Source organism: Spermophilus citellus (genome assembly GCF_964194105.1).
Source record: "Spermophilus citellus genome assembly, chromosome: 9".
NCBI classification, from domain to species: domain Eukaryota; kingdom Metazoa; phylum Chordata; class Mammalia; order Rodentia; family Sciuridae; genus Spermophilus; species Spermophilus citellus.
Genome location: NC_138191.1, coordinates 119,549,383 through 119,575,534, shown reverse-complemented (window position 1 = coordinate 119,575,534; position 26,152 = coordinate 119,549,383). Strand labels below are relative to the sequence as shown.

Here is a 26,152-nt window from a genome sequence, read left to right as displayed (position 1 = left end):
TACAGTCAAGATACGGACGCCTGCCTTCTGACTGGATCTGCTCCAGCTTGTCCAGTTTTCATAAACATACTAATACAAATTCCCAGATAATCTACAGAAGCCCTCAAGGCCCACACGTAGGGCAAGTGGGTAGGATGCAGCTTTCCGGAAAAGGGCCGGAAGAGGAGAAACAGAATGAATAAGCACTCTGCTCTCTGAATATTGCCCTCTAGTCTTTCTCTAAATTGAGGGTAAGCCCTAGGGGAGCACGCAGTCACTAGATTTATAGAGCTCGTGAGCATTTGCAGGAGGATGTAGACAGAGACTGACTCTCCACCCTTAAGCCCGTTTTCCACTGACAGCCCAGCCTACCCGTACAGAAGCCCAGAGGTCAACTCTGAAAAGATCTCAAAATCAGCTTAGTACCCACTAGAGGCGCCGCCTCGCGTGCGTGCGTGCGTGTGTGCGCGCGCGTGCGTGCGCGCAGGCTGCTGGGAAGCCGCCTCTTCCCTCCCGGTCTTCCAGTTTCCCGGCGTGCTTCGGGCCCGCCAAATGGGAGGGGGAGACGCAAGATGGCGGCAGCCGCGAACTCCGGCTCTAGCCTCCCGCTGTTCGACTGTCCGACCTGGTGAGTGGTGGGGCGGCCGGGGCCGGAGTGTCCTGGCCCCAGCAATACTGGGCAGGAAGGGAGGTCGGTTTTCTTTGGCGGCGAACCGAACGGCTCAAAACCCCTGGAATGGTTAAGAGAAAACTGTCTGCTGTGAGGGGCCGGGCGACGTGTGGAGGAACCGGGAACCTGAAGCTCGGGCCCAAGAACTGAGGAAACCTGGGATTGGGGACTCAAAGGAGCTCACTTAGGCAGTCCTTTGGGTGTTGAGCCGCTCGCCTGTGAGGTTTGGGGCCTTGTCCCCGAACTTACCCCTAACTCCTGACTGAGTGCCTGGTGCTCTTGTGGATCGCTGTACCTAATCCCCCTCCTGTACGTCCGGAGCGCGCACGAGCCAGCTTCCCGACCCCAACCCGGCCTCAGAGCCCTATATCCTTCTGTCCTTGCTGCATCCTGTGTGCAAAACTCTAATGTCTTCCATAGACTGGGAGCTTCCTGAGGGCAGGGATGGCGCTGACCAGTCCCCTTGTTCTCAGTGGTCCTCATGAAACCTGGTACAAAAAGCATCAGTAATTGTGGAAATGAATGCTTTTCATCCCATGGAAAGTTTTGGAGAATAATGGGATAATTAAGCCTTTGGGTAGGGTACAAGATGAATGAATAATTGCTTTGCCAGGAGACGCTTCCCAGTTAGAGCTTTCTCTCCTGTAGCTCATCACAGTGTATTATTAACGTCTTATCCCTCTGTCTCCTGTTATAGTGAGATCTTCAAGGGCAGAGACTGATGGGTCTTTGTATTCTCAGCTCCTAAACATGAGTCAGGCACATAGTAGGACTTAAGAAAGTATGTTTTGGATTTAACATTCCTTTCCCTGTTTTCTGGTCAAAATGGGCTTTTGTTCAGTGCATTATTCTTTCAATTATTGCCATAGAGAAGTTGGGGTAGGACTATGAGATGATTATGTTGCATCTTCAGTTTTAGATAGGATACATTTTTCATGTTCAAATGTAGGGCTTCTGGTAAGATTGTTCTTTAAACATCAAATGATTAAATCCAAGAAGCAAGTGAATGTGTGGATATTTTATGGATTCCTTTACACTTTTGTAACATCCAGTTGCTTTCAGTCTACAAATTATGTGTCCATTTTGATCTATGGCTGCATTGATTTCAAATGCAAACATAATTAAGAAGAGATTCTTTTAGATCACCTACCATTTTATCAGGATCTGTTACGTACCAGGCATTGTGTTAAGTACTTTGACATATGTATGTCCCCCTTGAATGGTATTGTGAAGTGTAGAACTTTGCATTATCATGTCATTGTAGACAGACTTGTTCAAGAGTAACACACCTCCTGTTTTGGTACCTGGTTTTGTGGGCATGATTCTGAATTGCCCTAGTTCCCTAATGATGCATCTCTGATTTGTTCTTAGAGCTCAGAACAATATCTTCTGCTTATTTTATGATGAGACTAATCTTGACCAGCACCAAGCAACAACTAATTATTCTACCTTTGTATATTAGGGTATTAGCAAGTCTTAAGATTCAAACTCTGCATGACCAGACTACCCCAGGTGTAGTACTTCCGGCCTCTTTGCTGCTTTCTCTTTGAAGTGACTATCCAATGTTAAAATATAGGTTTCTTTAGTGCTGCTCGAAATACAGAGCCACTAAAATCTGTTTTAGAGCAATTGAATCTCTTGGGAAATAAGTGTCAAATGTAGAAAGGAGCTGTAACAGTTAAGTAGATGACATTTTGCCTGAACATGAACTAATTATAGGCTGGTAAGGGAGCTGCAATATTGAATGGAACAATAATTGTAAATAACATTTATGAACTCATCCTGAAAATTATTTTTACATCTTTTTTTCAGGGCAGGTAAACCCCCACCTGGTTTACATCTGGATGTAGTCAAAGGAGACAAACTAATTGAGGTATGAAAATATATGTCTCCCTGCCCCCCGCCATTCTAAAGATTTTTGCCAGTGACTCACTATTCCACCCCCTCTCCTGTGCTTTGTTTTCCAGCAATGCTACTCGTTCATCCTGAAATTTTTTTCTATTAAAAGCTTATGACGATATAACACATTCAAAGCTCATATCTCCCACAGACACTCAGTTTTTTGTGACTTCTCTCACCTTCCAAATGAAGAGTTTTAATAGGTCATGGGCCTGTAGGCCCCAATCAAACTGGAAGCCTTCTTGGTGAATTCCTTCTCTCTGAGTACATGGAATTGTGTGGAAGGCACAAGGTATGCAATAACCGAAGAAGAAAATGAATGGTATAGATTGAGTTTAACTTTTGAATTGGTTCTATGAGATTCAGGCCCAACACCTTCAAAGAAGTATAGTAAACTAAGCCACTTTTTCAACATAGGATGACAGTAAAATTCATTCATTCAAAACATTTATTGGATGATTACTATGTGCGTGTCACTGAGTTAGCAGAAGAGACTACAAAAGAGGACAGAACAAAAGTTTTCTGTCCTCTAATTACCCTTTAGAGAGAATCACATAAAAAATTGCATAATTATAATTGAAATAAGTACAATAAAGAAAAAGTTGAGCTGAATTTCAGCTTTATACAAGTCTCTAGAGTGAATACCACATAGATTTTTAAGAAAACACAAGTTAGCTGTTAGATTGTGTAAATTTTTTTAAAATCCATATTGTGTTATTAACTAAGAAGTGGAGATTAAGCATACTGGTTATTCAGCTGTAATTTAGGTTCAAGGCCCTAATATTGAATGCGGTTGTTTTTCTTTTTTTTTTTTTTTTTTTTTTTTTTTTTGTGGTGCTGGGAATTGAACCTAGAGCCTTGTGCATGCAAGGCAAGTACTCTACCAACTGAGCTAAATCCCCAGCCGTTTTTCTTTCTTCCTTTTTAAAAAATATTTATTTTTTTAGTTGTAGTTGGACACAATACCTTTATTTTATTTATTTATTTTTATGTGGTGCTGAGGATTGAACCCACGTGTGAGGTTCACGTGTGAAGGCAAGTACTCCACTGCTGAGCCATAACCCCAGACCCATGAAGTTTTTCTTCAATGTATAGAATAAAAACATTGTAATTCCATGGTTGATAGCTTGAAAAGCTAATGGTCTTCTGAAGGATGCTCTGCAAATGTATTGTCACTTTCAAGATGTTGTGGCAATAACTGGATACTTTGCAAAATATGAAAGCATCTATGGGTTACAGTGAATTCTCCTATTATTAATTCTTCTAGCTCTCAGCCAGACACATAGATCCCTTTGGTTAAATGTCAAGATTACTCAAGAAAATAATTTAACTAAACTAGCTATAAAATCTCTTTTACTATAGGTGGTTCCACAGATAGAAAATATATCTGTTGCTAAGTAGGATAACTTGAAGCTTGAAGGTATATAAAAATCTATTTTGTTACAAGAATTTAGTAAATCTTTTTTTCTGCCTGTTCGCAGTAGGAACAAAGAAATAATTTATATTTTCAAAACACTGTAATTTATCCACTACCCCTATGATTATTGGTTTCCATTTGCTGATAATGTTCTCTTTCAGTGCTCTTAGGTATACTGAGTTGCCACGCAGTTATCAAGTTGCAATCCTTAGACATCTCTGTATTGTTCTTGGTAGGAATAGGCCTAAGAAATGTGTTTTGCAGTGCTGGGAGACAAACCCAGGGCCTCATTCATGCTAGGCAAGTGCTCTACCACTGAGCTACATCCCTAGCCCAGAGGTGTTTATTTTTAAGGATTTAGATTTTCATCAGCACTTGATACTAACCGAGCTGTCTATATCCTAGCCTTGTGTCAAAGGCTTGTGATATGCTGTGGTAGCTGGGTTGAAGAAGTGCAATATTAAAATAAAGCCATGAGTCTTTTAAGCCCAGTGTGTAAAGATACACTCTGAGTTATAACTCAAAGGCACAACTGTATAGTGACGTTGGTCATAGCTGGTCAAGGAGTTATGGACTTAATGAGTATGGAAAAACTAATTTATTATTTCATTCACCTTTTAACATATTTCCTTGATTGTAAGAAATACTGTTTTCCACTAAAGTTCCATACATTTGAACATTTCTGCAATTGGGATGCCTCTGGTAGTGAATATATACATTTAATTTAAGGGCCTCTTCTTTTTGCTTCAAACAGATCTCTTAATCTCTGGTATGCCTGTGGCAACCTACAAATATAAAATTTGGACATTGTTATTCCAGAATCCAAGAGTTGGTGGTCTTATATATTCCTTATGACCCACTGTGAACATTGTGGGCATTTTTAAACTTATGAGAACATAATCTGTGTGCATATTGAAATGAATGAAAAATGTATGAAGGTTCAGACTGAATAAATATTACCTAGAAAAAAGATGTTGAAATTTCAGGGCTTTCTTAATTTTTTTTTTTTTTAAGGATTTATTAGCTTTTATTTCTCTCTCTCTCTCTTTTTTTTTTTTTTTTTTATAACTTTATTTTATGTTGTGCTGAGGATTGAACCCAGGGACTTGCACATGCGAGGCAAGTGCTCTACCACTGAGCCATAACCCCTTTCTTAATTATAAAGCAATATCTTATTTTTTAAGAATTTTTTTCACAACTTTTTTGGATCAAACCCAGTGCCTCACACATGCTAGGTAAGCACTCTACCACTGAGCTACAACTCCAGCCCTGCAATGTCTTATTTTTAACCCAAATCTTAAAACTTAGGCCAAAGCAGACACAAGGGTGACTATCTAATTGAATCGTTAATTCCTGGTGCTCTGTAGTAGTATGGCCCTGGAATGAGTGCTACCAGCAGTAGATGGACACTGTTGGAAATGGATTTCCTAGAGGTGACTCACATATCCAAGCTAGCTTGAACTCATTGAAACTTCAAGCTAAAGCTTGAAATAAACTAGGTAAATGGTTATTTAAAGAAAAATAATGTGACCCACAGTACTTATTCACTCCTGAAAATATTCCTTGATATATGGTACATCTTTTGATGTTAGGAATGAGGAAAATATTAATATGGTTAAAAGAGTCTAGACACCGGGGTTGGGGCTGTAGCTGTAACTAAGTGGCAAAGCACTTGCCTAGCACGTGTGAGATACTGGGTTCAAACCTCAGCATCACATAAAAATAAATAAAGACATGCTGTTCATGTATAACTACAAATAAAAAATTGAAAAAAAAAAGAACCTAGACACTAAGGTCTCAATTTTTAACCCACCCCACAAATATCTAGCTGCATGAAGTTGAGTATGTTAATTTATGTCTCAGTTTTTTAATCTATAAAAATAGGAAGCATAGTACCTACTACTCACCTTATAAGATGCTGTCCTCACCTAAAATGACAACGTAAAACTTTTATAGCACAGCATGTGACACATAAATGTTCAGCAGTTATTACTGTTATCAGTGCTGAGAGTCTCTTTGCATGAGGTACAGTGACACTAAAGGCATAGGGGAGAACAGTAACTCACTGACTTCAAGAAATTAGCTAGGAATAAATATAATTTCTTGATTCCTAGTCTGGTACTAACTTGACTATACTTCTCAGCTTTGTGCTATCTTTTCTCAAGAGATTATAGAAAGAGTTAATGTGAAATGTAAACTAGAGCTTTACTTTGTTTTTAGAGGAAAAAGGTGCTAGGCATATGTCTGTAAGCCCAGAGACTTGGGATACTGAGGCAGGCGCATCTCAAGTTTGAGGTCATTCTCAGCAATTTAGCAAGACAGTGTCTCAATAAAAAAAAGGCTGGAGGGGCTGGGGATGTGGCTCAAGCGGTAGCGCGCTCACCTGGCTTGCGTGCAGTCCGGGTTCGATCCTCAGCACCACATACAAACAAAGATGTTGTGTCCGCCGAAAAACTAAAAAATAAATATAAAAAAAAAAGGCTGGAGATGTAGCTCAGTGGTAGAGTATCCCTGGGTTTATTCCCCAGTACCAAAAATAAATAAAATACAGCATATATGAATGAGGGATGTTCTTCAGTGGTCAGACTAGATTACTACACCACTAGCAATGTTCTGGACTGCTAGAATTGGTAAAAGTGCTAGTGAAAATTCACCCTGGAACCCTTCCTCTGTTATAATTTGGTTTACACCAATCTCTGACAAAGGATTTATTGATCAGGATTAAAAGAAATATAAAAACGGAAGTGGGGTGAGTTTTTTATAAAGTTAAATTCAGCTCAAAGAATGATCCTTCATCCTTGCCTGCCCTTCTCATCTTCTGATAAAGTGACCCTTCTTGTATAAAATGATGATGATACTGGGCCATGACAGTTAAATGCTGTGGAGGTGTAGCTTAGTGGTAGAGTACTTGCCTAGCATTCCCAAGCCCCTGGTTTCAGTCCCCAGTACCTCCTTCCACCACACACACACACACACACACACACACACACAAGCACCCTTATTTGACAAAAAGTAAACATGTCAGCATTTTCCTCAGTTTTTCTTTCTTTTTGTACTGGGAATCAAACCCATTGCCCCACAGTTTTTTAATAATAGCTTGCTGGTCCATGAAATTCTGCTTTATGCTGTTATATTATAGCAGCTGAAACATTATAGAGTTCTTCTCAGAATTGCTCCAGACCCATGGCACATTGTTTAGGATATTAGTATTACAAATCGGTCATACCTGGGTTTAAGTCCCACCTTTGCTGCATACTTACCCAACCACATTAGATGACTTCATCTCTGACTCTGTTCTCTCATCATTAATAATAAAGGTGATAGTTGCAGGCTGGGGATATAGCTCCGTTGGTAGAGTTCTTTCCTTGCATGCACAAGGCCCTGGATTCAATTCCCCGCACCACCAAAAAAAAAAAAAAAAAGTGATAGTTGCTTCACAGAGTTGAGGATTAGATGAGATATTGTTTAAAATGCTTAGCAGTAATAGTCCTTCAGTAAATATTAATTCTCATACTGTCTTCCCCCAAACTTGGAATGTCTTTGCTACTTAAGGAAGTTCACATTTAGACATAGTAAATACTCATTAGAATTAACTCTATATAATACTTTTTTGTGGCCAGAGTAAAATGAGACGGTAAGTTGGATTTGGGCATTCATACAGTGATGTCTAATGTAATTCCAGTATCTAAAGAAAGTTCCAGAAATTCTTTGGTGATATGGCTGCATGATTAAAATATACCCCATTCCTTTTCCAATCAAGTGATGATCTTCATTTGAATGTATACTTTCTAAAGAGCAATCTGGTTTTGGGGGGGGGGATGTACCAGGGATTGAACTCAGGGACACTCAACCACTGAGCCACATTCCCCAGCCCAATTTTGTATTTTATTAGAGACAGAATTAGACTTGAGTTGCTCAGCGCCTCTGAACTCGTGATGTGATCCTCCTGCCTCAGCCTCCCAAGCCTCTGGGATTATAAGCGTGTGCCACTGCATCCAGTTGAAGAGCAGTCTTATTACTTCATGGACATATTTTGCACTTCTTATTTCCTATTTGAACTAAATTTAATAACCAAGAAAATTTCCAATAGGCAGAAGAATTTTTTATCTCTTGGAGACAGACTTATTGCCTCTAGGAGAATTAGGAAAAGCTATTTTCATCCCAACACTAGACAATTAAACACTGCATTTGGGTAGGTTAATTAACATTCCTCCATTCCATAATGTCTTAGTAAATTATTCTTTATGTTAAGGAATAATGGGCATACCAAGGTGCAGCAGTCTATGGGTGAAGCATTCTTGGTCATCTACACCCTCTGGCTTGGAAAAAATGGTCAATGACATGCTTATGGAATGGACAGAGACATATTTTCCCATTCAATAACCCCCTGACCTCATTCTCCCAACAGTTTCGCCACAAAAGAGTTTCTGCTGATTTTGGATAAATCTAGTGCCCTAGGAAAAAATCATTCAAGATATTGATGACACATTTTTGTAATAGTAGTAAGTCTTCCAGGAGCCAGTAGGTGAAATAATGGATCAAAATACTTTTTCTCTTGCCCAGAGGCAAAGATACTGGATATTGATCATTTAGGAACTAATGTAATGAATGTGAAGGATCATCCCCATTCAGTACCTTATGTGACTGATTAGACCTTGATGATCGCTTAGGAGCACACTGTGGGAAAGACTGGGGGATCTCTCATTGGGTGGGGGTGGGGGGTGAACTGATTTTATTGTGCTCTGGAGTTTAAAAAAAAAAAAAGCAGGGCACTGTGGCATAAGTCTGTTAGCTTGGGATGCTGAGTCAGGATTGCAGGTTCAAGGCCAACCATCAATTTAGCAAGGCCCTAAGCAACTTAGTGAGACCCTGTCTCAAAGTAAAAAATAAAAAGGGCTAGAAATGTGGCTCAGTGGTAATTGCTCCCGAGTTAAATCCCCAGTACCAAAAAAATAAACAAGCAGTGGGAATTTTTTTTTTCTCCTTAGCAAGAAATTGTATCAACTCAAAATCCTTATTTACTTGATTTCGAGTTTTTGGTAAACCTTGTTGTAACAAGATTTAAGTAATATTTAATTTAATATTTATTTAGAAACTCATTATTGATGAGAAGAAGTATTACTTATTTGGGAGAAACCCTGATTTGTGTGACTTTACCATTGACCATCAGTCTTGCTCTCGGGTCCATGCTGCATTGGTCTACCACAAGCATCTGAAGAGAGTTTTCCTGATAGATCTCAACAGTAGTGAGTATCTCTCCCACTTTACATATTCCCTGTGGGCAGTGTAAAAATGCTTTTGGGGGTTTTTAGTTAGGAAAACATGTTTTATTGTTCATCCAGGGAAAAGTTTGTTTGGTTTTTAAATCCTTCTCTATTTCAGTGGTTCTGTTTTCCTGAAGTAATGACTAGGGAGAGAAGAGGACTTTTATAGAATTGTCCTAAGGAAGTCACAATGTATACACAGCAAACAAAAATGGCACCAAGGAATTAGGGAGTATTGATATTTGAGTATTGTAAGTCCATGATAAATTGAAGTTCAATTTAAGCAGAAACCATGATTAACTGCATTAATGTAGGAAAGCAACAATATATAAGACATTTAAAAAATACAGTGACTCAGGGGCTGGGGTAATGGCTCAGTGGTAGAGCGCTCGCCTAGCATGTGCGAGGCCCTGGGTTCAATCTTTGGCACCACATAAAAGTAAAAAAACAAAGGTATTTTTAAAAGAAAGAAGGCTTTAAAAAAAAAAATGCAGTGGCTCAGGAGAATCACAAGTTTGAGGCCAGCCTTAAGAACTTAGTGAGACCCTGTCTCAGAAACTTTTAAAAGGGCTGCAGATGTTGCTCGGTAGTAGAGCACCCCTGGGTTCAATCTCCAGTACCACCAACAAACAAATAAAAAAACTTGAGCAAATTTAGTTATTTATATTAGGTTCTTTATCCCAAGTACATTTTGGGTTTGTTTGTTTGTTTTTTTCTCCCAGTTCTGGGGATTGAACCCAGGGGTACTCTACCACTGATATACATCTCCAGATTTATTTATTTATTCATGCATTCATTTATTCATCCATTCTTACAATATTGAGACAGGGTCTACTAAGTTGCTCAGGCTGAACTCAAAACTTTGATCCTTCTGTTTCTACCTCTTGAGTACCTGGGCATGTACCACCACAACCAGCTACTTTTTGCTTTGACTGTGATTACATCAGTTTTAATTTCAATTAGTAAGACTTTAAACCTTTACTAAGATAAGCCACAGAAGTACAAATAAGGCTTCACTGTGTGGGACCCTGAAGTTTGTTCATTTTTCCTGTATATGAATATGATGTGAAGTGTAAATGGTCCTTCTGCTTCCTGTAAGGCTCATCATTGTGTTTGACTCCTCTTCCCCGACTCCTAAACCACATAGACACATATCTTATGCAAGGTACTTGGTCACCTTGTCTCACAAGAACACTTCTCTGCATTTCATCACATGCAGAATGGTGACATGGAAAATTATTTAGAATCTCTAGTAGGATTTTGGCTTGCCTTGGCATTGACAGTGCACCTATTTCGGCCAGGCCCCTTTCTGGTCTTATGGGAAATTGCAAGGCCAGCAATTTTTGGGTTCCTTATACTTGAAGCTGGAGAGGATATAGACCACAGCAATGCCTATCTCATGCCTTGGTGGCTTCTGTTGGGTTGGAGCCATTCCTACTGGACCCATAGGAGCCAAGCCTGTCTGACAGCAGAGAACAGGCAGTAGTATTTATTATGTGGATGAACAACAGGTCTGAAGATGTGTAAGAAATCCACTGAAGAAACTGGACATACTGGTGCATGCCTGTAGTCCCAGTCACTTGGGTGGTAAAGCAGGAAAATAATAAGTTTGAGGCCAGCCTCAACAACTTAGTGACACCCCCATCTCAGAAAAATAAATCTATTGAAGAGATTGAAGGCTTAGTGAAGAAGTTTTCCTTCTCAATATAAGACATATCAGAGGATGCAGTAGATCCAGTACCATTTTCACTTTAAAAGACTTGTTCTCTGACCATAATCTTGAATGTGGGCATTATTATTATTTTTTTTAATAAACGAAAAAAGCAAAACTGATGTTCTGGGAGAAGCTGATTTGATACGAGTCAAAGATGATGCTCTCCCTTCTAAACTTAGGCTTTTTTTGGTTTCTCCTCTTACATTTCTGATTTGGTTATTCCCAGCACATGGCACTTTCTTAGGTCACATTCGGTTGGAACCTCACAAGCCACAACAAATTCCCATCGATTCCACAGTCTCATTTGGCGCTTCCACAAGGGCATACACTCTGCGCGAGAAGCCTCAGACGTTGCCATCAGCTGTGAAAGGAGATGAAAAGATGAGTGGAGAGGATGATGAACTCAAGGGCCTATTGGGGCTTCCAGAGGAAGAAACTGAGCTTGATGTAATTCCATATTTATGTCATTGTTTTGTCTTTTGGGACACTGGTTTTTGCAGTATATAGCTGTTCTGTGTAGCTTTTAATGCCAGTGGCTTAGCAGCAGGAGGTTCTCTTGAGCCAAATAATGAGTTTTGGCAATGTTGTGTGATTCTCCTGCCACTAGACCTCCTCTTAGGGGTCTTGTGCTCTTTCACTGGCTATTAGAAGCCAAGACTGCGAATTATATTTTTCTGTCTCTGGGACTGCTTAGAGCTATGTTATTCAATGCAGTAGTTACTTAACCACATTTCAGATAATCAGAAGTCACATATAACTAGTGGATACCATAATTGGATAGTGCAAATAGAGTCAACCCTTCACATCAGCAGGTTCTGCATTTTTTGATTCAACCAACAGCAGATAAGTTGTTCACTGAGGGAAATTGCTTCTATATAGAACATGTACAGACTTTTCATTATTTCCTAAAAAATACACTATAATAACTTTAGAGAGCATTTATGTTGTATTAGATATTATTCGTGATACAGAATGATTTGAAATACATAGGAAGATGTGCATAGGTTATATGAATTTTTTTTTTTGAGGGACCAGAGTGTCTGTAGATTTTGATATCCATGGGGAAGGGAGTCCTGGAACCAGTCTTCTTCAGATACCTAAAGGTAATTCTTTCCATCACTGCGAAAAGGTTGACAGCATTAACTTAGCAGGACTGACACTTTAATTTATTTTTGTAGCTTTTTTTGGTAGTATCTGAACAGCCCAGGAGTCTTCTGACTAGAATTAGACTGCTTTTGTTCTTATGGGCCTGGATGCCCTGAAGGCCAGGAATTTTTACAAAATTTAAAATGCTGGAAGTTTTTTGTCATTGTTTTGGCACTAGGATTGAACCCAGAGCCTTGTACATGCTAAGCATGCACTATACCACTGAGCTATATTCCCAGCCCAAGTTTTCCTTTTCTAGAGGCTGACACTAGTAGCCTTCACGTGTGTCACTGCACTGATGTAATTTGTCTGTTCAGTTAGACCAAATGAAACCATGTCCTTAACTACCCACATGCATTTACTCTTCCTATACACCAAGGCAGTTTCCTAGTCTTTAGGAAGAAAAATACAATAGAAATCTTATAATTTAGAAGTCATTGTAAGGCTATTGCAGTGGCTATGCTTGCTCTTTTTCCCTACAGGCTGCTTTCCTCTGGTTTTTTTTTTTTTTTTTTGGTTCTTGTTCTTGTTCTTATTTTGTATCTTACAATACCAGGGGATTGAACCCAGAGCCTCACATAATCTAGAAAGATCGTCTACCACTTACCTACATCCCCAGCCTGTTTGCCTATATTTTAGTTCAGTATTTTAGGTCTTCTCTAGGTCTTCATTCTAATATATCAAACTGCATTGCAGATTGGAATAAGTCCAGTGGACTGAGAAGGAGGCAGGCAACAGTGCTAAGGCCAGGTTAATCATCAAGATTAGTGGATGGATGCTTATGAATATAACTGGGGCAAGACGTAAGAAGGAGGTGACAAAATATTAATGCCAAAAATTAAGTGCACTGATAATGTCCTTAAGAATTTTGAAGGCGAGAGCTATTGAAAAGAACAGTCAGTTGTCCTTTTTATCTGTTTAGTTACTTTAAAACAGTTCTTGGAGTCCTCCCAGACACATTTTAATTCTCATCATGAAAATATGATAGCCTTCCTTTTAAAGAAAAAGAAAAAAAAAACCCTCAACTGAAGGGTATTTGTATTCATACAGATGATGACCTATTCTCAGTGTTCTTTACGTCCTTTTTTGAATAGTATTCCCACACTAGTCAATGTGGATTTTCCACTTTCTTTCAAATGAGACTTGTTAGTATTAGCAGTCTTAGGATAGTATGAATCTTCCCTAAATGCAGAAGAGAGTCTTGGAGGTCTGATTAAGCCCCTACTGCCTTTCTGCCCTTTATTATTGTTTTTCCATCAAAGTCCCTGTACTGACTCTTGTCTTTTCTGTGTGAATCCCGGCCTAGAATCTGACAGAGTTCAACACTGCCCACAACAAACGGATTTCTACCCTCACCATTGAGGAAGGAAATCTGGACATTCAGAGACCAAAGAGGAAGAGGAAGAACTCACGGGTGACTTTCAGCGAAGATGATGAGATCATCAACCCAGGTGAGATCTTTTCCTGGTTTCTTCTGTTGAAATGTTATGATCTCAGAGAGTAGTGTGTACAACTGACAGGTCAATTGGAATGTTTCTCAACAAAGATTAGGATTAGAGGCAACATAGGTGGAGTACCCTAAACATCCAAGAATTATCCAGGTACAGTGACAAAGAATTAAAAGGGGGCTGGGGTTGTGGCTCAGTGGTAGAGCGCTGGCCTAGCATGTGTGAGACCCAGGTTTAGTCCTCAGCACCACATAAAAATAAAAAAACAAAATAAAGATACTGTGCCCATGTATAACTAAAAAAAAAAATTTAAAAAGAAAAAAGATTAAAAAGGTCTTGGGGGCTGGGGATATGGCTCAAGCGGTAGCGCGCTTGCCTGGCATGTGTGTGGCCTGGGTTCGATCCTCAGCACCACATACTAACAAAGATGTTGTGTCCACCAAAAACTTAAAAAAATAAATAAATAAATATTAAAATTCTCTCTCTCAAAAAAAAAAGTCTTCCATTGACCATTTAAAAAAAAAGGGTCTTGGATATTAAATAATAAGGCTATAATTATTCTTTGCTGACCCAGCATTTCCGTATCATAGTGGAAGTTTAACTAAAATATGGGTATTTATCTTTACCTTACAATAAAATGTTATTGTCTTTATGACGTTCTGAGTAGGATTGGTAGCTCCAAGGTTGGAATACCTTCTGCCATCATTAATCACATTGAAGTCTTTTTTTTTTTTAATTATTAGTTATTGATGGACCTTTATTCATTTATTTGTTTATATGTGGTGCTGAGGATTGAACCCAGTGCCTCACGCATGCTAGGCAAGCCATCTACCACTGAGCCACATCCCCACCCCCACATTGAAGTCTTGCTTGTCTCTAAGGAAGTCACAGGTAATTGAACAGGGTTCAAGCTTCAGTTTGTAGGGATGGCCACAATAAAATTGCTAATTTATTATATCATTCAGGTGCTCTGGTAGATGGCTGACATGGGGGAAGGAGTATATATAGTTAATATAATGGTGATAGGCCTGGGTTTTTTGTTTTCTTTTTTAAAACCTTATTTGGAATAAAATTAATGGATACAAATGAAAAATACAGCCTAACAAGTTGCTTTTACTTCCCAGATTGAAATGCTACGAGAATAACTTTCAGGTTCTGCAATTAAGTTTTAAGTTATTCAGATGGATACCTGTTCCACTGATGGCCCAAGGAGTTGGGGCAGGGAGATCTAGGGATTTTAGTTAATTTAAATGCAGTCTGAGTCATCAGGAGATATAGAAACAAATTAAGTGCAATTCAAGATTGCATTAACTATAGACTGGTGGGGACAGTAACCCTACTAGTCTGTGTTCTGAATAGAACTACCCCCAAAATGTGTAGTCCTGAGGGAGGAAGGCTTTTGGAGTGAGTTACCCTGGGTGCCAAGAATTTAAGGGGAGAAGGGGGGAGCATGGAATGGTCAGAAAGGAATGGGACAAATTCAGAACTAGTGGGTACCAAGTATTTGGTGCAGCATAAGGAAAAGGGGAAACCAGCAAATTCCCGACTTATATTTAGAAGAATTAAAGATTCACATGAAAGAGATCAGGGCATATATAAATGTACCAAAGGGAATTTCTCCTTTATTATATGTAGAAAGTACCAATCAATCAAAAATAAATAAATAAAGGGCTGGGTTGTAACTCATGATAGAGTGTTTACCTAGTTAGTCATTTGAGGCACTAGCTTTGATCCTCAGCACCACATAAAAATAAATAAATAAAATAAAGGTATTATATCTGTCTACAACTTTAAAAAAAGTTTTTTTAAATAAAGAAGTGAAAGGAATATCTGTTAAGTAGAGGAGGGAATAAAAAGGGAGGGGGAGTGGGGATTGAAATCAAATTCCTTGTTTGTATAATTTTGTCAGAAGGAACTCAACTACTGTATATAATTATAATGCTCTAATTTTTAAAAAATACGGGTTCGTTAGGAAAAAAAGATGAGGGAACTCTTTCTAGTGACTACAAATTCACTTTCTGATGGTGTATGAAGTGGAGTAAATTCCTTCTCAAAGGAGTAAGTGTGCAAGAGAAGTTTCAGACAGAGACTAGACCAATCTGAAAAGCCAATTTCTGGGCCCCAGACCTATTGAATAAGAGTTTCCATGGGCTAGACCTAGATTCTTTTTTTCTATGCTAAGGATTGAACCCAAGACCTTGCATATGCTAGGCAAGTACTCTACCACTGAGCTATGCTTCTAACCCCCTAGAATTTTGTTTTTAAGCTAACCTCTGGCTAGGCACTATGGCTTATCCCTTTAATCCCAGAATTTTGGGAGGCTGAGGCAGGAGGATCCTGAGTTCAAGGCCAGCTTCCGAAACTTAGCAAGATCCTGTCTCAAAAAAGGGATGGGGATGTAGCTCAGTGGTAGAGCACCTTGGGTTCTTTCCCCAACACCAAAACAACAACAACAAAAAAAAACCACTTTGTGTTTATACTAAATAAACAGCCAGCAGTTTGAAATATATTTAGATCATCTCCAAAGTCTCTTGGTAGTCATGGCATGAGCTGCTGTTTTCTCCTTGAAAATTAGCACCCTGGAGCTTTATTAATATAATGTGGTTAAGAGCAGAGCTTTGAAATCAGGGGACCTGAGTCTGGAATCCACCTTTCCACTTAGTAACGTGTAACCTGCCAAGTGATTTAACAGGCTACTGACCTCACAGGATTATCAGGAAGATTAAATTAGTATATTGAAAAATATTTGCGGCTCGGGTTGTGGCTCAGTGGTAGAGCACTTGCCTAGCATGCGGGAAGCATTGAGTTCGATCCTCAGTAACACATAAAAATAAAATCAAGGTACTGTGTCCACGTACAACTAAAATATATACATTAAAAAATACTTAAGGATACTTGGTATAAAATTCTCAATAAATGCTAACTGGTATCACCAACATCATCTGTCTTTCACCCATGCCACCTTTCCTATGCCAGAGGTAAAGTTAGCAAGGAGTTTTGTGTGTAGGTCTTCAGAAGCACAGATATACTGGAACAGTGTATCCTTTCTAGAACTAGAATGGCTGGGAAAAAAGGAGCAGAGGGTAAAACCCTGAGCACCTTTGGCCAGCACAAAACGGGGATGTCTGGAGGGCAGAACTCCACTAATTGCTTTTTTATTTATTTTTTAATCCTTGAGGTAGGAGCTCTCTGAGTTGCCAAGGCTGGCCTTGCACTTACAATATCCCTTCCTCAGCCTCCAGGGTAGCTGGGATTCCAGTTGTGTACCACTGCATCTGGCTTCCTGTTGCTCTTGTTTTTCATTTAGCCCTCCTTGCTTAAAAGGTGATTGGAATAGCACTCCTATAGCAATAAGAGAAAAGTTAGAGCACCTTTGGAAGGACTTTGTCTCTTTCCTAATGACCCTAGATCTTTTCCTTTCTTTTCTTCAAAGTAGAAGCCATTCATTGAACAAAGATTGGTTGTGAATGTGATACCAGGTTCTACTCTTAGAGGCATTCTAATATGTGAAAAACTACACTTAAATAAATCAGAAGCAAATTATTCAAATTAAATTCGGAATTCTGTTTTTTTCCATTGGGATTCATAGGAATGTTTTTTCAATAGCAGACAACTTCGGTGCATTTAAAATAGACATATATGGGAATAGGAAAGATAGTAGAATGAATCAAACATAACCTTTCTAAGTGATATTGGGCGGCTTCCCATCTCACCTGAAGAGGACTTTTTTTTTTTTTTTAAGAGAGAATTTTAATATTTATTTTTTAGTTTTCGGCGGACACAACATCTTTGTTTGTATGTGGTGCTGAGGCTCGAACCCCAGCCGCACACATGCCAGGTGAGCGCGCTACCACTTGAGCCACATCCCCAGCCCTAAAAATAAATTTTTAAAAAATGTACAGCTGGGCGTGGTAGCGCATGCCTGTGAGGCTGAGGCAGGAAAATCATGAGCTCAAATCAAGCCTCAGCAACTTATCAAGGCCCTAACCAACTTAGGGAAACCCTGTCTCAAAATAAAATACAAAAAGGGCTGGTCCCGGTAGTGTACACCTATAATCCAAGCAGCTTGGTAGGCTGAGACAGGAGGATTGTGAATTTAAACCAGCTTCAGCAACAGTGAGGCATCAAGCAACTCAGTGAGACCCTGTCTCTAAATTAGAAATACAAAATGGGGCTGGGAATGTGGCTCAGTTTTAAAGCACCCTGATTTTAATCCCCAGTACTGAAAAGAAAAGAAAAATGAGATATGCAACATCTGTTAGGGAAAGAATTCCTTCTCTGCCACAATAATAAGCTAAAAGGGGTTTGGAATAGTTTTCAGTAGTAGTGATGGGTCTGTGCCTGCTCTTTTCCACATGCTCAGTCTTTTTTTATGTGGTGCTGAGGATCAAACCCAGGGCCTCGCACATGCTAGGCGAGCGCTCTACCACTGAGCCACAATCCCAGCCCTGTTTTGCACTTCTTTTGAAGCATCTCTGTTGTGTTGTAACCTCTCTGGTTCTGTTATTGTGCACTCCTCAATCTTGCTCTTTATTTCCATACCTGGTGATCAGTACATGAGACTTGAGAGAGTAAGTGACTGAAGAGCAACAACCTGAGTCTAGTGCCTTCTCCCTGCAGAGTGAATAAATCCAGAAGGTTTGTAGGGCACAGTGATATGTATAAGCAATTCAAAGGGAGCCATTCTCCCATCTTATCTGGACAGGAGGCTTCAGATACATACATGTATATTGATATGCATACATGTGTACTGATTTTATAAAGTTCAAGTTATTCAAGTCAAAAATTCAGGGTAAATTTTTGAAGCTCTGAGTCTGGGTCCTAAATCTGTTCTTCACTAATGAGCAGGTATTGGCAAGATCTGTCGTATGTGACCTCTTGTCATTGTTTTAACACTAATGTGAGATTGATAATATCTATTCTTTTTCTCCCCTTAAAAGAGGGAAATGCATGGAATGGGAAAGATCTTGGGGAAGGCAATGCAGCATTGTGGTGTAGAGCATAGATGTATTTCTGGTTGCCTGGACTGAAATCCCAGCTTCTCTCCTCCAGTGGGGAAACTGGGCCAGTCCCTTTACTCCTCTCAGCCTCAATCTGTTTTCTCATCTACCTAATGCTGATTGCAGTAGTGCCTACCTCATGGGTTGTGGGAGGATTTATCACAGTGTCCAGTGCACAGTGAACACTTCCAGTGTTGGCTGAATTTGACCGTTTATTTGAATTGTGGTTTAGTGTGCAGTCAGCCCTGTACCTTTATTCCTTCCAGCAGAGTACCAACCCAACCCTGCCCTCATCTCTTTTTGCAGAGGATGTGGATCCCTCAGTTGGTCGCTTCCGGAACATGGTGCAAACTGCAGTAGTCCCAGTAAAGGTAGGAAGCACATTTTAACAGTGTTTGAAATCACATGTGATCTGGAGTCAAAAACCCATTCTAGAGGGTGGAAGTGTAGCTAGCATGTGTGTTTTGCAGGTATGAGGCCCTGGGTTTGAACCCCAATATTATATGCATTATTTTTTGTTTGTTTTTTCCCCCTCTATACTGGGGATTGAACCCAGGGCCTTGTACATGCAAGTGCTCTACCATTGAGAGCCTCTAATCCCTAACCTAGTGAGTAACTTTAAAACACATTCTGTGTTCCTCTCATATTTTTCATTCTGTGGAAGTACTTTGTGTGGGGGTGGGGGTGCTGGAGATTGAATCCAGGGCCTCGTGCATGTAAGGCAAGCATTCTACCAATTGAGCTATATCTCCAACCCTGTGGAAGTACTTTTACCCCTGTTTATGTGTAGGGAATCCTGGAACACCACAGAAGGGATACAGGTGACCAGCCAGTTTGATGTGAAACATATAAATTATGTGCTAATGTGAATCTATAAATTTAACTTTTAGAAGGGTGCAGAGAGACCCATCTTCCTGTGGCCATTCCCTTCTAACTCAAAGTAAGCTTTTATGTGAGGGAAAAACATTATTGCAGTACTGCATGGCACCTGTGTTTTTTGCCATGCCATTATTTTGTGCACAAGAATGGCACAGATAGGAAAGTTAGTTCAGTCTGGAATAGGTTTAAAGATTAGATATTTTGAAGAACTAAGAAGTGAAGGTTATGATGGCACATACCTATAATTCCAGCCACTCAGGAGGCTGAATCAGGAGGATTACAAGTTTAAGGCCAACCTTAGCAACTTAGACCCTGTCTCCGAATAAATAAAAAAAGAACTGGGCTCGGACTGGGGCTTGGGCTGGGGCTTAGTGGTGGAGCGTTCACCTAACATGTGTGAGGCCCTGGGTTCGATCCTCACCACCACCTAAAAATAAACAAATAAAATAAAGGTATTGTGTCCAACTAAAAATTAAATATTAAAAAAAAAAAAAAAAAACTAAGCTCACATGCACAAGGCCCTGAGTTCAATCCCCAGCACCAAAACAAACAACAATAACAACAAAAAAAAACCCCTGGGGATGTGGTTCTGTGGTAGGGAACCTCTGGGTTCCCAGTACCAAAAAAAAAATCCTTCATGTACTTCTTCTTTTACCTCTACAGTATGGGCATTGAACCCAGGGGTGCTTAACCCCTGAGCTACATCCTCAGCCCTTTGTAATCTTACTTTTTTGTTTGTTTGGGGGCAGAGGTTAATACTGGGGATTGAACCCAAGGGCACTTAACCACTGAGCCACATTCCCAGCACTTTTTATTTTTTATTTTGATACAGTTTCTCATTAGGTTGCTGAGGTTCTCTCTAGGTTGCTGAGGCTGCCCTCATGTCCTCCTGCCTCTGCCTCCCAAGTTGCTGGGATTGTAGAAAGAGTCACTACTCCCAGCTTTTTTTTTTTTTTTTTAAGAGAGAGTGAGAGAGAGAGAGAGAGAATTTTTAATATTTATTTTTTAGTTCTCGGCGGACACAACATCTTTGTTGGTATGTGGTGCTGAGGATTGAACCTGGGCCGCACGCATGTGAGGCGAGCACGCTACCGCTTGAGCCACATCCCCAGCCCTACTCCCAGCTTTTATCTTATTTTTGACACAGGATCTCAGTAAGTTTCCTAGGCTGGCCTTGAATTTCCCAAACCTCCTGCCTCAGCCTCCTGAGGTAGCTGGGATTATAGGTGTACACCACTGTGCCCAGCACCTTCTTGTCCCTTTACAACCATTCCCCTCCTACTCAACCCCAGGCCACCAGTAGACTACTTTCTCCACTGCAGATTTGTTTTGCTTTCAGATTAATGTTTAAAAAATGGCAGTCAGTCTGGTGCACACCCGTAATCTTAGTGGCTTGGGAGGCTGAGGCAGGAGAATTGCCAATTTAAAGCCAGCCTCGGCAAATTTATTGAGACTCTGACTCTAAATAAATAAATAAATACCATAGATAGATAGATAGATAGATAGATAGATAGATAGATAGGGATGTGGCTTGGTTGCCTGAGAGGGAATAGATTGGCTTGGTCAGAGGTCAGAACTCCTGTTCTGATTAGTAACAGAATTATGCCTATAAATAGTCACTGCAATCCTGCCTGTGAACATAGTAAGACCCTGTCTCTTATTAAAAAATAAACTGAATAAAGAATTAGACACCCAATATGGAAATGCTAACTTTGTATTACCCCCTTCCAAAAAAAACAGTTGAATTATCACCTCCACATCCTAATGGGGTATTTTTACATTAATAAGAGAGGAAGGGTTGACTCTAAAATAGAGTAGTCATTTAAATTGAATAAGTTTTACTTCCTGTAAAACTCATAACACTATTCTCATTTTTCTGATTACATAGAATAGTGAAAACTTTACTGTAGGGCAACATTGGGAGCCATTGTATTAGATGACAGCTGTGAGGTCTCTTCGAACTGTAAGATTTCAGGACCATGGAATAGGTTGTCTGGGAAATAAAACAGGCTGGAAGTTAGGAACTTTTCCCAAAGGCTGGAATGGAAGAAAAAGTTACAATCTGTTTCACCTCTTGTCTCCACTCTGTTCTTTCCCTCTCTTCATGGCAAACCACAGAAGAAGCGGGTGGAGGGCCCTGGCTCCCTGGGCCTGGAAGAATCAGGGAGCAGGCGCATGCAGAACTTTGCCTTCAGTGGAGGACTCTACGGGGGCCTTCCCCCCACACACAGTGAAGCAGGCTCCCAGCCGCATGGCATTCATGGGACAGCACTCATCGGTGGCTTGCCCATGCCATACCCGAACCTCGCCCCTGATGTGGACTTGACTCCCGTCGTACCATCAGCAGTGAACATGAACCCCACACCAAATCCTGCAGTCTATAACCCTGAAGCTGTTAATGAACCCAAGAAGAAGAAATATGCAAAAGAGGCTTGGCCGGGCAAGAAGCCCACACCTTCCTTACTGATTTGATATTTTTGGTCATGGAGAAGGGTAGGATTGGGTGGGAATGGGGTGGAAGGGTGATGGGGCACTAATGAACTAGGGAGAAAAACGTTCCATGTGTGCAGTATCGTCTTTCAGAATGTCTCCTGGGGTCCTAACCATGTAATATTAAGACTGGGGGTGGGGCTCAAATATACCATAAAGACCTATATTCAGAACACTTTCTATGTAGAGAAAGGTTTCATAGGTCCTTTAAGTAGACTGCCCTGGCTCTTTCCCAGGCCTTTTATTGCCTCTTTTTCCTTCTCCTTTCTAGGATCATTTTTATGTGAGGTCACATAACCTAGGGTGAATCCAGAACTGTGGAGGTAGCAGTAGCCTCACCAGTTTCAGGGTCCCCACAGCCTCATTTGTATTTACTGTCTTTGCAAGTCCCAGGTAGCAAAAGGGTTGCCATGGATCCCAGGACGATCAAAAAGGTTTAGCATTCTTCGGTTAAGCTAAGGTTTAAACTCAGAAGTGTTTTCTTGGGTCTTTGGTTTTGAGGTCCAATGGTTAGGCTTTTCTCTTTGATCCTTTCTGTTGGAATGAGACTCCCCTTTGTCTGTGACCAGTGCCAGAGGCACAGGTTTATAGTTTTAACTTATAATATTGTGTGAACTTTTCTTGTCAAATCTGAGCACTCCAGTTGCCTGTGTTTCTCATTTATTTTCAGAGTACTGTCCTCTACTCTCCAAGGCATTACTTTTCTTTTTGAGTGTGTTATGAGGCAATTTTTAAAGGATATGATTAGTTAGGGCAACTAAGATTAAAAATTAAAAGATTTACTTTGCAAGTAACTGAAGTCTATAAAGAGGACGTTTTTTAGCTGTTGGTTTGGAGGCTCCCCCCCCCCCCCCCCCGAGAGCTCTGGTTGCTCAGAGCAAGACTAGACCTGGCTAACAAACAGGAGACAAAGGTAGGAAACATTGATATGAGCTTTGTACAGAGATTTGTACATTTGTGTAATAGGCCTTTTCACGCTTTATGTGTAGCTTTTTACCTGTAACCTTTATTACATTGTAAATTAAATGTAACTTTTGTCATTCTGGTGCAGTCTAGAGTCTGTCCTCACCATCACTGATTCCCACTGCAATCAGAGTACATGTCAGAGGTATGATGTTGGCTTGGGAGGTGATGACTTGTCCCCTTTTATTACCACAAATGAAGATAGTCTCAGAAGACTGGAACCTCTAATTGGAGATTCCAGTCCCCAGACTGAGGCCTCACAAAGAAAAGTGGGTTAAGAGGTGACTGTTGCTCTTTATTGGGGAACAGAACAAGGAATCTTGTAAGGGGAGACTTTGGCGTTTGTCCTGGGATGGGCATGATTTAAACCTAGTCACCCACTCTCTGCATTTGTGCTACAGCTCGGTGGCTGTTCCTTCAAAACAAATACCCAGCTTCTTTTCTCTCCTGGGTATTTGTTTTGAAGGAACCAAAAGAAGCTAAAGTTGTGTGACTTTAGAAGGGATTTCAGCAGGAGTTTGGATGGAATGGATATTTCCTGCACACTGGAATCTCACAGTAGGCACGTGTAGTGAGATGCATTTTCACACCTGACTATGATGGAGATGCCAATTAGGTTACAAATCCTAGGGGTTGTGGACTCACAGCAGGAGCAGCCTTCTAGAAAACAGATCCATGCAATCAGATTTTCAAAAAGTTGACTCCACAGGTTCTAATGAAGAGTCCTTGCCAGGCTCAGGGGCATATGACTAATCCCAGCAGCCCAGGAGACTGAGATAGGAGGATCATAAGTTCAAAGTCAGCCTCTGCAATTTAGCAAAACCCTGTGTCAAAATTTAAAAATGGGTTGGGGATGTGGCTACGGTTAAGCATAGCTGGGTTCAATCCCTGGTACCTAGAAAGTCATCTTATGAGGCCAATATCTTCCTCATTATAGCAAAGGCTAGTGGTAATGAACTTTCACTCTGAGCACGTACCTACCACCTAACCATTTAGAATATGTCATTTAATTCTTGTGGCCCTAAAAAGTGTCTTTATGCCCATTTTACAGATAAGAAAATTGAGGGTAAGAGACAAAATCATTTGCCTATATGCCCACTATAATAAAAAGTTTGGAGTGAATTTTTTTTTTTTTTTCGGGGGGAACATACCAGGGATTGAGCTCAGGGGCACTCAACTACAAAGCCATATCCCCAGCCCTATTTTTTATTTTATTTAGAGATAGGGTCTCACTGAGTTGCTTATCACCTCACTTTTGCTGAGGCTGGCTTTGAACTTATGATCCTCCTGTCTCAGCCTCCTGAGCTGCTGGGATTACAGACGTGTGCCACCGCACCTGACATCTGGAGTGAAGTTTCTGAATCCAGCACCTTAGGTTTATGTGGCTTGTGGTTAGCACTCTGTTATGCATGGCTGTAGCTAGATTTTCTGTCCTGGGTATTTGTTTTGAAGTTAAAAATGTCCAAACTGAACAATTCCTGAAATTAAAGGATTTAGAATATATCCTTCTTGGTAAGAGGAACTATGCCATGCATTTTGGTTTCAGAATACCTACTAAACAGACCTGTCAGTGCCTGGGGTCCGTGCTCAGGATTGGCTGCTTGAAGACTGCTTGCTTATATGCAAGTTGGGATTCCAGGGTCAAAAGTAACTCAGGAGATCTGTCCAGATTCCTCATTTTGGTGGTGAGCAGACCTTGCTAGTGTGGACTCACTGCATTCAACTGCCAAGGATGAATGTCTGAGCTGGGCATATGCAGGTGTAATACCCCTGCCCACAAGAAGCCCACGTTCCAGAAAGAAAGAGCCACTCCCCACCTACGGTGCTGTCTAGACAGCTGAGAGCTCTAATGAAGGAATAGATAAGGTGAGAGTGAGAACAGCAAGCCCCTGACCAAGACCTGGGGAGTCAGGGAGGCATCCAGGGAGATGACACTGAGATGAGCATGGAAGAACAAGTAGGAACTTGGCAGCCGAGGAGTGTGGACCAGAGTCCCAGGTGGAGGGACCACTGTGAAGCATGGAAGGAGGACATGGCATGGGGATGCAGCATTTCAGAGGAAGGAGGAGAGTACCCTGTAAGCCCTCTGGGAATTTGAAAGTACCAGGAAGCAATTTTTTCCTTTATTTAAAAAATTCAAGGACTGGGGATCTGGGGATATAGTTCAGTGGTAGAGTGTTTGCCTAGAAAGTTGGAGGCCCTAAGTTCATTCACCAGCACTACAAAACAAAATCGTGGGGAAAAAAATGCTTGTATAGCTATTTTAGAAAAAAACACATTTCCCAACCCACCTTCCTCACCCAGAGTTGGGAGGAGATTTCCCTGGGGAAATTTCAGGTATTTTAGGCAAGGATGGTAAGTGGTTGGGTTCAGATACTAGAAAATACCCCTGCCTGGCCTCTAGAACACACGGGAAGGTGTTCTAGTTCTCTCTCTTTCTCTCTATGTTCACTTTAGCAAATCTACAAACAAGTCCAAATGTTGCATGTTCCCATTAATTCTGATTGTGGCTAACAGCATTATGGGTATCTTCAAAAAGGGCCATGTCTCCAAGTGATGGAGGGGAGGGGCAATTAAAGAAGTAAAGATGGGGCAGAATGGGTTGTGATGGCATGTGATGGGATGATGGGAAGTCCCTTGAATACCTCCAGAGTTCTATTTTTGCTAGGGAATAAAATCATTGCCTTTTCCCTGGAGATGGTTGGAGTCAGGCATTCCCCTGGGCTCAGAGGTGCAGTTCCAGAGTCCACCAGCAGGCGGGGACCTGCACCCACTCTTGGAACCACTATGGAAACCAGCTAGGACCTCTAGGGCTGCAGGGCAGGAGTTGGGCAAACAGGGACGGGAACTAATCTGACTTATTGTGACTTATTGTTGGTCGCTGTGCCAGGCATTTTGTGTTGTCTGCCTGCACTGAGTGGGGGTGGTGGTGGTAGTATCCTCATTTTACAGATGGAGAACTTGAGGCTCAGAGCATCTAGATCAAGGTCATACTGCAGGCATAGGATAAAGCAGGAGTTGGTGCCTGGCCCTGATGTGTTGGACTGTGAATAGCACAGGGCAGCTCCTGACAGGGCTATTGCCCTGTCTGTTCTGGAGTCTGAGAGTGCTCTGGATTTAGGTCTCTTTCTGATTTTTCTCTTACTCAGTTTCCTACTCCTTCTTTTTTTGTGTTGCTGGGGATTGAACCCAGGGCCTTGTGCATGCAAGGCAAGCACTCTACTAACTGAGCCATATCTCCAGTCCAGTTTCCTATCCCTTTTACTGCCATCTCTGGTCCTTT

At 40.8% G+C, this 26,152-nt stretch overlaps 1 protein-coding gene across 2 annotated transcripts; it reads left to right on the top strand.

The window, feature by feature from the left end:
- Positions 1 to 475: 475 nt before the first annotated feature.
- PPP1R8 (protein phosphatase 1 regulatory subunit 8) lies at positions 476 to 22,946 on the top strand. Of its 2 annotated transcripts, XM_081307748.1 has the most exons (7): positions 476 to 607; positions 2,462 to 2,522; positions 9,058 to 9,211; positions 11,170 to 11,390; positions 13,396 to 13,540; positions 18,844 to 18,908; positions 21,535 to 22,946. In XM_081307748.1, exons 1-7 carry the CDS (start codon positions 552 to 554, stop codon positions 21,886 to 21,888), a joined length of 1,056 nt encoding a protein of 351 aa, XP_081163874.1. In that variant the 5' UTR covers positions 476 to 551; the 3' UTR covers positions 21,889 to 22,946. The 2 variants fall into 2 exon arrangements, with proteins under 2 accessions (XP_081163874.1, XP_081163875.1); XM_081307749.1 differs by lacking the exon at positions 9,058 to 9,211 and having other exon boundaries at positions 540 to 607.
- The last annotated feature ends 3,206 nt before the right edge of the window (positions 22,947 to 26,152 follow it).